The sequence below is a fragment of the Buteo buteo genome, chromosome 6 (genome assembly GCF_964188355.1).
Source record: "Buteo buteo chromosome 6, bButBut1.hap1.1, whole genome shotgun sequence".
Taxonomy (NCBI): Eukaryota; Metazoa; Chordata; class Aves; order Accipitriformes; family Accipitridae; genus Buteo; species Buteo buteo.
Window position 1 is genome coordinate 41,768,795 of NC_134176.1, and position 13,749 is coordinate 41,782,543.

Here is a 13,749-nt window from a genome sequence, read left to right on the forward strand (position 1 = left end):
CTATCAAAGCACAGTGATAAAAAGACAGTGAAGCCACTTGCTAAAAACCTACCCAGCCCTTTCCTCCCCTGGGAGATGAGCCATGCCTGGTGGGTAAACTCAACACTAAGTATTGACCTATCGTAATTACATTATGTTAAAGAAGAGTGAGCGCCGTAAAAAAACCCAACCCAAAATGTTAATAGCAATGCTTCTTCAGAAAACCCTTTCTACTACTGACTCTTGATGTCTCAGCAATGTATCTTTCATTTATGTTTTTCCCAGTTTAACCCTTTGTATCTATGCTATTATCCTGCAAATGCTCCTGATTTTCTTCCTTTGTATCTTCCTCTTACTGTGCCCAGTTGTATGTCATTGTCACAGGAGGATGCTCTACAACTCCCTCCAAAGCTTTTCATTTTCTTAGTCAGTGGCTGCTGGGCAAAAGGACAGAAATGCCAGGGAATTAGGCACTTCAGGGAACTAGACGTGTCCAAAAGCTGAGTGATTCACAGCTCCCCATAACAAGGTAGAGATGTGATGATCTTTCTCACAGATTCTTATTCTCTTTTACAGTGTCGTGAACTTTGCTGTTTGGAAGTTGAAGTGGCGGAGAAGATGCAGCAAAAATCAAGTAGGGTTATTTCTTTCTTATCTATTTACCAATAATTGCATGCTTACTGATGAGAGGATGCCCCTTTCATATAATGTATTAGTGCAATAAATAGTATTTACAGTATTCAGTGCAGTTAGCACCAGGTAAACACATAGGTTGTTATTGATTTCAATGACTGCATCTTGTACTCCCTTAAGTATATGTAAATAAAGTCTATTAGACCTGCATTAAAGTTGAAATCCCATTTCTATATAACATTGAGAACATTCAGAGCACCCTTTCTATGAAAATAGCATCTGCTTTGCTCCTTTCCCTTCGCTGTCAGTACTCCCTTCAGAGCACTTTCCACTAGACAAAGCTGTGGTCCAAACTCTACAGCTCTGCTACCTGCACCCCACCTTTAATCAAGCCAGCACAATTTTCTGGTTAAATCATAGTGATTTTTCTCACGGCCTTTTTTTTCCTTTTTTAGAGAAAGAGCTTTCCCTCACTGTGAAGGGCTCCTTTGAGGGGACACAGGATATTACGCTGGGCCCTGACGGAGTGGCCAGCCCATCGGGTCCCACCAAGTTCCACTACATCAAGTATGCGGAGCCAACGCTGGACGTCATGTTGCCGAAGAAGAGGCGCTACCACCCTGTATGTTGGAAGTGACCTTAATGATGAACTGACCATGAGTGCCCCTCCAGAGAGTGGCAGGAGGGGCGAGAGGGTAAACCCATTACTGTTCTTGTCCTAAAGCATGTTGTTTTCCCAGTGGACCTGTAGGTACAGTACGGAGACGGGCTCCCCAGTTGTGATGCTGAATTCACTGCCCATGGGAAGGAAAACGACCATTGCAGAGGTGAGCATCGCTTCCAGCTGTTAGGAGTAAAATGTCACTCAGGTAGAAACCATTCCTCATAATATTGTCCCAGTTGGCTGCTAAGAGGGTCAGAAATGTTCTGATTTTTTCTCAGACCTTGAACAAACCGGAGCTTTGTTTCTCCAGCTGTTTTGTCCACAGAAGCAGGTTGTGCCTCCATTAGTCTCCATTATGTGCCAGTAGTGGATACAGAGACCAACAAGGAGGTCAGAAAATGTGGTGATTCCTTCAGTACATCTCTCCCTGTTTACGCAAAGACTCACTGACTCCTCCTTTGCTTAGGCTCCAAACTGAAAGTTGCTTCTTGGACACAAGCTAGGAAAAAGCCAATAAACCTGCCCTTAGTGAACCATGTGCTTCAAAGGACAATATATTGAAATACATTGGAACTATTAGACAAAGCATATCAATTTTAAAGAATGTAATGAGAATATTGCTTGAAATAGATGTATGTGCTGTATAATTTTGAATGAAATTAATAGAAGAAAAAGATCCTTACTATAAAAAAATGTGTTTCTGCCAAGAAACATCTACAGAAGTCCAGATTATTAGGGACAATCTCATCCAAATATTAATTGTTACGTTGTGAAGAAGTAGGAGAACATCAGATTCCAGGGCTGTTAAAACATTCTTTCAGAACAGAGCACTTTTTGTCAGTTAATATGACGGTTGCAATAACAATTTTAAGACAGGATGAAGTCTTGGCAGAAGCAAATGCAGACTTGCAATCTCTTCACTGTGAGAATGTGGCCAGGATGTCAAAGACCTGCTGTGTTTTAGAGCATAAAGAACGGGAAACGTACAAAAAAATGATATTTCAGGATGCTGCAGAAAGTCTGTGAATAACACGGGAAATGGGACTGGCTGCATGAGTCTCAGGAACCTCCTATACCAAGATTGTTAATGGTTTCTGCAACCTGGAAGCATTTGGGATCTGTTGGTAGGGATGTTCTACTAAGGAAAAGTTAAGCTTTTGGAAATATATGCCAAGATCTCAGACATTTAACTTTGTGATTGCTAGACCTAGCTGGGGTCTAAATCAAGCTCTGACCCCGAGACAGAAAGGGAGAAAAGAAATTTTAATATTAAAATTAAAAAATTACAGTACACATTCTTGTTTTCCAGGAGAAAAGATTTGACTTGAATGTGACAGCACAAAGCTGGTAAGAGATCTTCTTCCGTTCCTAAAGACTTGGGTTATTGATTTAGATATTGTTTTAACCACATGGAAATTACACAAGCTGGCATTCTTAGTCTGAAAACTAGAATGTGCTTTTAATAAAACATAAAATACATGCACAGTATACGGTACATAATTAGCCTTAGGAATATTTGGCTTTAATCAATAAATGTTGATAAACATGTATTTATTTTAGCATTATCCCTTCCCTTCTGACCACAGAATATTATTTTTGATCAACGTCAGTCTCTGAAATTCACAAAAAGAACAAAGCTGACTAAAAAAAGCAGAATAGACAGGAATAAACATTAAACTTGATCAGAATGTATGAACTTTTTTTTTCTTAACTGGCGATACACAGTAGCAATAACTTTGTATTCTGTGAAGTCCAGTTATACTGTATATTGAGTAGAAATTAAGGTAGAAAATGTGGCTAGTGATTTGACATTTATAGACATGCTCTTTAATACTCATCAGTAAACATGAAGATGTTTCATGTTATCCGTAGCTATATGTAACACACACAACTGAGCAAACTGATCTTTCTCTGTGTGTGCCTGATGAGGAAATAAAAGGGAAAGATAACTTAATTTTTAATTCAAACAGAGCTTTCTATCATTCATTTCAGAAAGGCCAGTGATCAATGACAACAGGAAAACCAGTGTTATTCCAGGACAGGAAAAATGCTTCCCTCTTACTTATTTTACTTCCAGAGAACTTTAAAAGCAGTTTGTATCTTGATTTACAATGAAAACTGGCTTTTGCAGCTCCACCTAACTCAATTTCCCTTGCATGTCTTCATTTACAAATACAGATGTAATAATTTGGCTGATTTTATCCAAATCTGATGCTGGAGAAATCTCATAAATAAATTTCACTACTAGTTTCATTAAAATTATGGACCCAGTAGAAGAGAGAAGTTCTGTCACTGAAAGAAAAAGCAAAACCCTGCCATTTTACAATGCCTGGCCAGGGCTAGCTGGCCAGCCAGGGAGTCCACGGGTAGCTCTGGCCTGACGACACCATGCCAGATCTCTTGCCCATTGAAGTCTTGTAGGCACGGGGCAAGAAGTGACAGGAGGGAGGAGGTTAGTGAGCGGAAGAGCACAAAAGCCCGGGGTAATAAGCTACAACTATAACAGTGGGGTTTTAAGGAATGACTTATTAAATTTCAAAATTGATGCAAATGAATTCTTCCTCTGAGGAATATTATGGTTTACAACTTTTGAGTCAAGGTTGACGTGAAATACAACTGCCAGCGTTGACCTGTGAGACAGCTTGTGCAAGTGCAGACAGATCAGAGCAGTGGGGGTGAAATCCTGCCCCACTAAACTCAGTGACCCATCTCCATCCATCCAGGGGCTGGATGTCACCAGGGTCATGCCTCCAGTGAGCAGGGTTACCCGGCCACCCGTGCCTGGCAGGTGGGTGGATGGGTTTCCTCCCCAGCGGTGCTCACCGCTAGAGGGGGATGCGTTCCCACTCGAGTTCCTCAACACGAGAATTTTCCTTCACCTTGGAACTCTCAACATTTGAAAATCTGGTTTTATTTTAGATTTAGAATGAGAAAATATCCCATGAAATAGGAAAAAATACACACACTTCGGACCATTTGCACGGATTTTCTAAACCTGTAATTCTTTTAGTTTTAGAATATTCATTTAAATGTTTTGTTTCATTTGTAAATACTGTACATTGTTTCTTCATCAATTAGTAGTAGCATGGTATAATACCACTGGTTAAGCTTACTAACTGAAATAAGTTTTCTTACTTATAAAAGTAGTCAGAATATTCTTGTTCCTGTCACATTGCCTCACCGTGTTTGAAGGGAAGGGTGCTGTAAATTATCTTTGATTGAAGTCCTAAGATCGATATGGGTGTCTTAATATGTAAAATATGTGCCTGTTTTTATCTTAGTAATTGTTCATGCCACCAAGACCTGGACATGCGCTTTGGGTTTGACTTATGTTCAGAGGAGATGGCTTTCCTGGGGAAAAGAAAGAGATATGTAGCAAGTGCCCTGAAAAATGTTTTTCACCTACAACAGGATCTGCAGGATCGTGAAGTACGTGTGTGTTGGGGAGGTAGATATTGAATTTCTAGTGACTTCATGTACTCTTCTAGATGAGTGGTCAGCAAAATGGGCCACATGTATCTGTTGTGCAGGTACCAGCTTGTCCATGTGTCTTAAGTACATTTGCTTTTGCTGCCAGGGTTTGTTATTGCAAGAAACACTAGTTGCAGTAATTGTGTCCTTCACGACTGTCAATTTGGAATTTGTCAGATTTGAGGTGTGTTCATCCCTGCCATCCTATGCTGTAACTGGCTTGGTTCAGAAATACTGTATGCAGATTAAATACATTACATAGCAAAGATTTCTTCGTTTGTTCAAATTTTGTCATTTTGTGAGAGTTCAGGATAAACATCTATGAGTGCTTCTTATAATATCTTCCCTTTCTTGCAGTTTTGAAATTCCTTAAAATAAATATAATTTACTTCAAAGTAACTTCACGATACTGAAGCATAACAGCATTGATGAGCATAGCTTAGCAACACTGGCTGTGAACTGGGTCTATTTCTTCATGGGGTTAGTATGTGGATTTTCATACAGTAGTAGTAGATGTGTGAAATAAGAAAAAAAAGTGGCAAAGGAGTAGGATGTGTAGAGAAAATACTTTGTTTCCTCCACAGAAAGGTTTCTTCTTGTTCATCATCTGTGCCCCTATTTGCCCTAGAGATGGGCAAGAACCCAGGTTTGGATTAATCTCTGAACCCATGTTTATCCAAAGGGAAGCAGCAGTAGCAGTCATTGCTTGGTTTTGGAGCCTTTCCTTCTGAAAAGGGACCCGAGCTCTTAGATCGGGATCTGGGCTGGGCGTGGTGGCTAGATCCCATTGCAGTCTGGGATGAGATGTTGAACGCTGTTGGTGTGAATGTCCCATCCTCCTCTGCCCAACAGGTCCCCGTTGTGGCTATCATCACGACAGGTGGAGGACTGAAGTCAATGACAGGACTATACGGCAGCCTCATGGGACTCAAGAAATTAAATCTCCTGGACTGTGTAACATACATCAGTGGGCTGTCTGGCACCACGTGGTAAGCCAGCTTGTGCAGAAGGCTTGACCAGGCCTTTTGAGGCCGCTGCAGAGGAGAGCTTCTGAAAGCAGACAAGATCAGATTTTCTTCAAACATCATAGAAACAAAATGTTTCTCAGTAACAGGCCATTAAATATTAGCTTGATCTAATACGCCAATTTTTTATTAGCAATTCTTTACTGCGCTTTTCAACTCCACATTTGCAGCAGTTAAATATGTATATGACAATTACACCTGTCAAAATGGTTTCTAAGTAGTTATTGTGGATATAACTGTGGATGCCCATAGCATCATGTCTCTTCCTCTCTCCGCTGATGTCCCAGTTGTTGTTCCCAGTAACTTCTGAGACTGGGTCTGCTTTCTAACTGGTCATGCAAAGAAAACTGCAGGACAGTGCACACTTACCCCTGCAACCTGTCAGTTTGGGAAGTGACTAAGTTCCCCTGGGCAGCATTATTCCCTGCTCACAGGATGTGCAACTGCCGAACTTCTGACGGTCCTACATAGGGAATGTTGGTAAAATAGAGGATGGTGTTAAAATAAAGCATAGTGATACCATAAGATTAACAGTAAGTGATACAAAGCCAAGAGACAGCAGCTGGTGTGAACTCATTTGTGGTTAAAAAAAAAAACAAACCAAAAAAACAAGCAAAGAAAATTTATGATAATTTTCTGCTCAATTTGTGCTTCAGAAATGTACCTATGTTCACACCTGACAATTTTATCTCTTAAGCTGCTGCCGGTTCTGTTTTTTTTAAAAAAAAAAAAAAAGAAAAGAACATAGAAAAAAAACCCCTTATCCTTCAGGGCCATCTTTAAAACAGTCATAGAAACTCTGGAGTGTTCATTCTGCTGGATGGAGCAGCAGAACGAGCATATGTATGAGCAGAAGTGCATCCCTAAATGTAAACCTCTGCCTCCAAAGGCACAAAATTTCAAGTCTTTTTCTGCTCCTTTTGACTTTTGCTGTCTGTATTATCTTTCTCCAGGACCATGGCCAACTTATACAGAGATGCCTACTGGTCGCAGAAGGACCTAGACTCGCATATTGGTGAAGCCCGGAAACAAGCAACCAAATGCAAGATGGGCTGTTTCTCTATGGATCGCATGAAGTACTATAACAAGCAGCTTTGCCAGCGGAAAGAAGAGGGATACAGGACATCATTTATAGATCTTTGGGGGCTCATGATTGAGTACTTACTAAATGATGGGGTACGATGTATATTCCATTTCTTAGAGAACCATATATTTTTCTCTTAGTGAATGGAGAGGAAACTAGCCCATCATTTGAGAGAATGTCCCTCAAAATAGAGTGAGTTCTCCATGTCAACAGACTCTCAGATTTTTTAATTTCCTTTAATGGTCTGCCTAGGGAGAAATGCATCCTATATGTTAATAAATGAGGTTGTGGATGCAGCCATTTGAACTCTGGCTGGTATTTAAATAGAAGCAGAGGCAATCTCAGGCAGTCTGCCTAAGATGCAGATTATGCATGCAAAAATTGTTCAAGATGCAAAGCAGAGTAATCTCAACAGTGTGAAAATGATCTGAAGCAAGCATGAAACAGCTAGAGTGCTTGGTGATTTGCATCCACCAGCAGGTAACTTGATCCGCAGGTACACTAGAGGCAGGTGCATATTTTACTTTTGCTGAGAAGGACTGCTCAGTCAGTAGCTGGTTTAAGTGATATTAATTTTTACAAGCAATAACAAAGTTGCTTTTCTATTATTTGAAGTGGTTTCTACCCCTACAGTACAGCAGTCCACTCCCTCTTCTCTCCAGCTGGACCACAGTTCAAGGATGCGTGCTTTGGCACTTGCCAAGCGGGAAGGGACGAGTGGTTGGGGATTGAACAGAAGTGTCCTCCAGTGGGAACAGAAATGCTGCAGTCGTTCAGCCTTTCATTTGGGTTTATTTATTTTTATATAAGTACATATATATTATCATATATATGTAAACAGAAAATAAATACATACAGAGAGGAATACTAAACAAAGGTATAAGCTGAATAGCTGCCTCTCTTTTAATATCACCTGGATGAGGTCCTCCTCACAATCTAGACAAACATCTTTCCCTTGAGCAGTGCTGACTATTGCTATGTAACCATTAACCTCTCCCTAATCTGTCAGAACTAGCTCCTCTTAAATTTGTCAGCAGTTCATGAGATTTTGTGTTTTTTACAAACCTCTTCAATGAGAATATGCTTTTCCAGAAAAGAAGGGAAGCTGGGCGGGATGCAAATAATTTGCTACCAAATTCCAGTCCCCTTGCAACACTGGACTGTGATAGCTGTTGTGCACTAAGAAAGGAAACTCAATGCCGACATGCTCAATGGCTTCCTTCAGCCCCAGGAGAGCAAGGACTGCTCACTATGCTCCTCATCCTAAGGGGCAGCTTGCCCTTTCTCCTGCTTGCCAGGGTAGTGCTTTCTAGTACGTACAGACATGTATGCAGAAGTAGTTTTCCCTCTCTGCATCTTTTTGTGAACCTGTGCACAAAGTCAGGCTGGACCCTGGGAGACTGGTTTGTCACCAGTGGGTGGGTGCCTGCAATACTCTGTGCAATGGACCTGCCATGGCATGTCCTGCATGCTGGGGGCAGAGCCACCCGGCTCCTCCAGCACTGGGGCCATCGACCATGCGTTGTTTCCATCTCTTCTCACAAAACTGTTTTTCTTCAAAACCAGAAAGACCCCCACAAACTTTCAGAGCAGCAAGAAGCACTGTGTGACGGCCAGAACCCACTGCCCATCTATGTGTCGGTCAGTGTCCGGGACAGCTACAGCACCAATGATTTCAAAGGTAAGGATGATGTTTCAGAACCTGTGGGGCTAAAACTGGCAGCTGAATTCCTGTGATTCACTCTTCTCTGCTGGGCAGCACTTGGAGAAAACAGTCCTGGTGTGTTACTTGCTTTTTGGAGAAATAACCATTACCTCCATGCCTTACAATTTTAATACAAGAGCTTTTTGAGATCAGCATTTCACTGTCTAGACATACACAGTCAAAATCCTGCCAGAAAGGCCATTTTTGAAATATTATCTGATCTACCTAGAATAAGAAGTACTGGAATTTTCCGAGAATTAAATACTGCTTTTTGTCAATGCCCTGTTATAGTTTCAATATGAAGAAAGACCACATAGTTATGATAAAGTTTGGGAAAGCATCCAACCTACTCCCAACTGAATCTTTTGCTTTGCTCATTGTTTTGGTAATTTTTTTCCATGAGGAGAAGCAGCTGGAGGAGGAGAAGAGGCGGAGAAGAAATTCAGATCAAATTTTTTATGGTTGAGGTGAAAAGATGAACCACTTCTGAGTGAAAAGGAAATTATGGTCCATTGTCTTTCTGTCCCAGTCTTTGCTCACACTGCAGTTATATCAGAAAACTGCACTTCACTTGGAGAGGATATATGAGAAAGTCAAAGGCTAGTTCTGTCTTCCTTAGTAGCACACATACAGAGTATAATTGGCCTCTTATAAAAAACCTCCCTTCTGAAGAGCAGAGTACCTGTCTTTGTACATAACCAATTTATTCAAGGGAAGTTAAATTATCTGTATTGATAACAGTGGAAGTATTTTCACCTAGATGTGGCATACACAAGGGCAGAGTGAAACCTTGCGCACGCAGGAGAACCCTGGACTGGTGTGTGCATATGGGGTGTGTACGAGCTGGAGCCTTGCCGTGCTTGTGCCGCCGGCAGCACCACCACCGGCAGCGTAAATGCTCCTGCCTCCCCATCGTCACAGTGTCTGAGCTCAGCTACCTGGCCCTGCAGGAGGTCACGTATAAGCCCTCTAAGTGTCCCGTTGTGGCTGTATTGCAGAGTGGGTGGAATTCACCCCCTACGAGGTGGGACTTCTGAAGTATGGCGCGTTCATTCGCACAGAGCATTTCGGAAGCGAGTTCTTCATGGGACGCTTGTTAAAAAAGCTCCCCGAATCCCGGATCTGCTACCTTCAAGGTGATGTATTGCATTGTCTTGGCACGGAGGCACTTTGAAGGGGTGCAATGCTGTTAACCAAAGGGTAGATGTTTCTGGTCTAACATACTGAATGCTGCTGTGATATCACCTGCTGGGAAATGGTGTGTGGGGGGGGTAGTTTGTTCAAAAGAATATAGTAAAAAATCCCACATCTTCAGTTTCTTGTCACTGTCTTGGTCTGCGCAAACTTTTTAACGTTGTGTGCTATAGATGGACTAGATAAAGCTCCTTAATTCTTTCATTGTAAGGAACAGTTTCCACTTCTTTGGTTATTCTTACAATTCGTGTCCGAATGCACTCCAACTTAAGAAAATTTTGAGACAGCAGGAAACCTGCAGCTGTGCTTCCACTGCGAGGTTTAACTTCAGCTCCATGTAGAGAATCCCATCTACTAAAGATGCAGGCTGCCCAGGATGAAAAATGAGACCAGAAGTGAAGGGTCTCTGAATCTCTCTGGTCAGTCCCTGACTTGTACTGATGGGTGTTTGTAAAAGTAATAATATCCCTTTACCGAGGAGTTAGAATCACTGGCAGGTGAACACAGAGCAGTGTGAGTTCAATTTCAGTCATCTCTTCTTACACTCCTGCTGCTTAGAAGCTCCTTGGTTTCAGTAAACATGCTGTGATATTAAATAGTCCATAATCCCAAGGAGTATCTTTAAAATAATACCTCTTGGGCTGGCCCTTTTTACCTCGTCCACTACTGGGAAATTAATTTTCTACATACTGTACAGATGTATACTGTACTGGTATCTTGTGCCCCACTGAAAATGAAGAAGTCCAGTTGTGGTAGATTAATTAGAACACATATTTAAATTTACAATGGCAGATGAAATGGTGGCATTGTGTTTTGTCAACAAAGCCACCAGCACCCCTGTGGGGAGGCAGAGAGAGGCAGTCCTGGATGGAAAAAAGAGTGCACAGTGGAGCAGGAGGCCACTGTGTCTGTGAGCCTTTACATGCTGCAGTGTGAGATTTTCTCTTACAAAGCAAATGGCTGAAAAGTCAGTTCATCCCACTGTGAAATAATACAGGGCACATGAAAGCTGATTAAAGTGTGTGCAGAAAAAGAAGCTGGAGTAAGGAAGACGGGGATGGAAAGGATGTTTTTATGATGTCTGCATTATGTGAGCTCTTATTTCGCTTCTTAAGCAAGTGGGGTTTTTTTCTTTTACTTCTCTCCCATTCTCCTCTCTCTTTACCATGTGCCAGAGCCATGCGGTAGGTTAGGCACAAAACTGATGGCAGCATGACCTGAACCAGTGCTGTAGAAAGTTAAGAGGAATTTAACAGCCCAAAAGTTTAGAAATATTTGAATTAAGACCATTCAAAAATTAATCCAGGAGGTTAAACTAGAAGGACAAAGGCAGTTTCTTGTTAGAATGTGTCCTTGTGTTCACTTATTTCTTTTACAGGTATGTGGAGCAGTATATTTTCTGTGAACCTATTACAAATATGGGGACTATCCCACAGTTCAGAGGACTTCTGGACAAGGTGGACACAAGACAGAATAGAAGAAGTTGGTGAGAAATTGTTAAGCCTTTCACTTATGGTCACTTAGTCTTCTGGATGCCTTTTGGCATCATCCTGTCAACTATGTTGAAGCCAGCAACATAGGATCCTCCCAAGAGATAGCAACTTCCCCTCCCACCATAAAGACTGAAAGGAAGAGGGTAATCAGGGAAATGCTGCTGTAATTACCAAAGTTACTAAAACCCTACTGATTAAAAGGCTCTGTCCTTAAGAGGAATTTTTACAGGGGTCATGCATTTCTCAGGAAGTGTTTTGGCATTGCCCATTCATACTCAGCCATACAGAACCAAGAACCAGTGGCAGAGAATAAAGTTATTTTTTCTGCCTGTGCAGAGAATAAACCTGAATATCAATTGGTTAATCAATATTTCCTGGGTTTATATTCTATTACTCGGTACAGTAATTACTGCACTGGATTCATCTTGGCACAAAGATAAATGAGGCCCAGAGGGTATTTTCTGAAGCAATACAGAAACCATGGTTTTATTGCTAGATCATTTAATATGATAGTAACTATAATTACAGACATCCTGAAAATAAAGAAATACATCTGTGCAATCACGGAAACCACCAAGCCTCTCCTGCTGCATTGTCAGCCACTCGGTCCAGCAAAGCAGGTTGTGATTTCAAAATACCACACCTTGTGCCGTTTCTACTTTTCACCCACATATGTGGCCATGTAGCCACCCTGAAAACTACTTGTAGTTTCTAAATACGAATGTATGCCCCAGGTTTCCCTGGGATGCTCTCACTGTACTGATTAAGCATATGGTCATGTAGCCATGGGTGATTATTGGGTAGAAGCTGTCACTGTTGCAATAGACCCCGTGCTGCCCTCTTGTTGCCCATCTGACTGAGTGGGAGCATACGATTCAGCCCCATATTCTCCATGCTTGCCTCTGTTTCATGATATCTTCCTGTCAGGATATGTAACTTTCTGACAGGACATTCTCTGAATTGCTTAGTTCCCTTGAGGTGTCCCTTTTCCAGGACTAAAGACTGCTTCTGATGAACTGTCTTCAGGTCAAAGCTAAAGACCATCAGCAGAGCTTTGTCCAGCAGCCACTCCTCTCCTTCAGAATAGTTTTTGTGTGCTTAGTGAAACATCCCAGAACACCCCCTGAGATCTCCTGCACACCAGGACAACCAGAAATGAACATCAGTCAACAAACAGTTCACCAATCTTTCTCCCCTCCTCTAGATGAAGACCCAGTGTTGCCTACAAGACCCCACGAGCTGAGGACTCGCATGTACACTCCTCCTGGCCCCCTGTCCAGTGCCCTTCGGGGAGCATTGACTGACCGCTTCTCCGTTGCCCAGCACCACAATTTCCTGAAGGGCTACCAGCTGCATAACAACTACCTGGAGAACAAGCACTTCTGTCGATGGAAAGGTAATGGAGACTAATATTTAACAGGCATCATTTTCAGGTGGGTTTGGGGTGGGGAATTTAGGAAAGAACCCTGTCAGGCTTGGCAGGGGAAGAAAAATCTCCTGAAAGGACATTTCTTTTTTGAATGGAGAGAAGAGACCAAGACTGCACTGTTGCCAGGTATTTAAGACTGTTTTTAAATGTAAGCATGTGTTTATGTGGTTTAGCTGAGATCTCTGTGGTCCAGACTGAAAGGGTAGGCTTGCAGCCCACAGAACCGAATTTAAAGAAACAAAGAGCAGAGTGAACATGGGAGAAAGTTTAACTTGGCAAGACTGTGCCTCTAACTTCAGATGCAACTGGAATATCCCAGAAAATATGGCCTACAAGAGAAAGCTGGAAGGGAATGGGGCTTTGTAGTCCAAAGAAGAGAGGACTGAGGGGGAGGCATAAATCCAAATGTAAAAAGGGATGGGAATATTTTGTTCTCCAAATCAATGATGCACAGAAGATGAAACAATGATTGAAATGAAGCAAGGCAGATTTAGGTTGAGTATTAGAAGTAGCTTACTGGCACTAATGAGTATGACAAGTTACTGGAATATATTGCCTGGAATCTCAACATAGAAGATTTTTCAGAACAGAAGCTTAGGTGGCATTTTGCAGACCTTCCCACACCTATTTGACAACCCAGTAGTGTGGCAATTAAATTAAACCAGGCCTCTGGGACAGTCAGTTCCACCTTGAATTTCTTTTTCCAGTCAAAATACCTACAGATCATTTCTTATTCCAAGAAATATTTTCCTTTTAGACACTGTGTTAGACGCACGTCCCAACCAGCTGATGCAAAATTCTGATCACCTGGGCATGATAGATGCTGGATTTTTCATCAATACCAGCAGTCCACCACTTTTAAGGCCACAGAGGGAAGTGGATGTCATCATATATTTAAGTTATACTACTGGATCTCATGTATCGGTGAGGAGGATCTTGTTACTGTCTGTTGTCTCTCCTTTTGCTTGTAAATGTCCAGCCTGTAGCACCTAGAACTGCTAGTTATTTTAGCTGTTCAGTTTTTAACTACTGCATTCCCCTACCTTTTTCACTGTAGTGATTAATATCATTC

At 41.7% G+C, this 13,749-nt stretch overlaps 1 protein-coding gene across 1 annotated transcript in view; it reads left to right on the plus strand.

The window, feature by feature from the left end:
- LOC142032243 (cytosolic phospholipase A2 epsilon-like) overlaps positions 1 to 13,749 on the plus strand; it is a 35,904-nt gene that overhangs the window by 17,458 nt on the left and 4,697 nt on the right. Inside the window, exons 8-19 of the mRNA XM_075030661.1 lie at positions 556 to 613; positions 1,068 to 1,234; positions 1,353 to 1,439; positions 2,586 to 2,623; positions 4,558 to 4,705; positions 5,600 to 5,736; positions 6,726 to 6,948; positions 8,423 to 8,537; positions 9,560 to 9,697; positions 11,134 to 11,241; positions 12,453 to 12,644; positions 13,435 to 13,601. Coding sequence (XP_074886762.1) covers positions 556 to 613; positions 1,068 to 1,234; positions 1,353 to 1,439; positions 2,586 to 2,623; positions 4,558 to 4,705; positions 5,600 to 5,736; positions 6,726 to 6,948; positions 8,423 to 8,537; positions 9,560 to 9,697; positions 11,134 to 11,241; positions 12,453 to 12,644; positions 13,435 to 13,601 — 1,578 coding nt within the window. The remainder of the gene's footprint in view (positions 1 to 555; positions 614 to 1,067; positions 1,235 to 1,352; positions 1,440 to 2,585; positions 2,624 to 4,557; positions 4,706 to 5,599; positions 5,737 to 6,725; positions 6,949 to 8,422; positions 8,538 to 9,559; positions 9,698 to 11,133; positions 11,242 to 12,452; positions 12,645 to 13,434; positions 13,602 to 13,749) is intronic.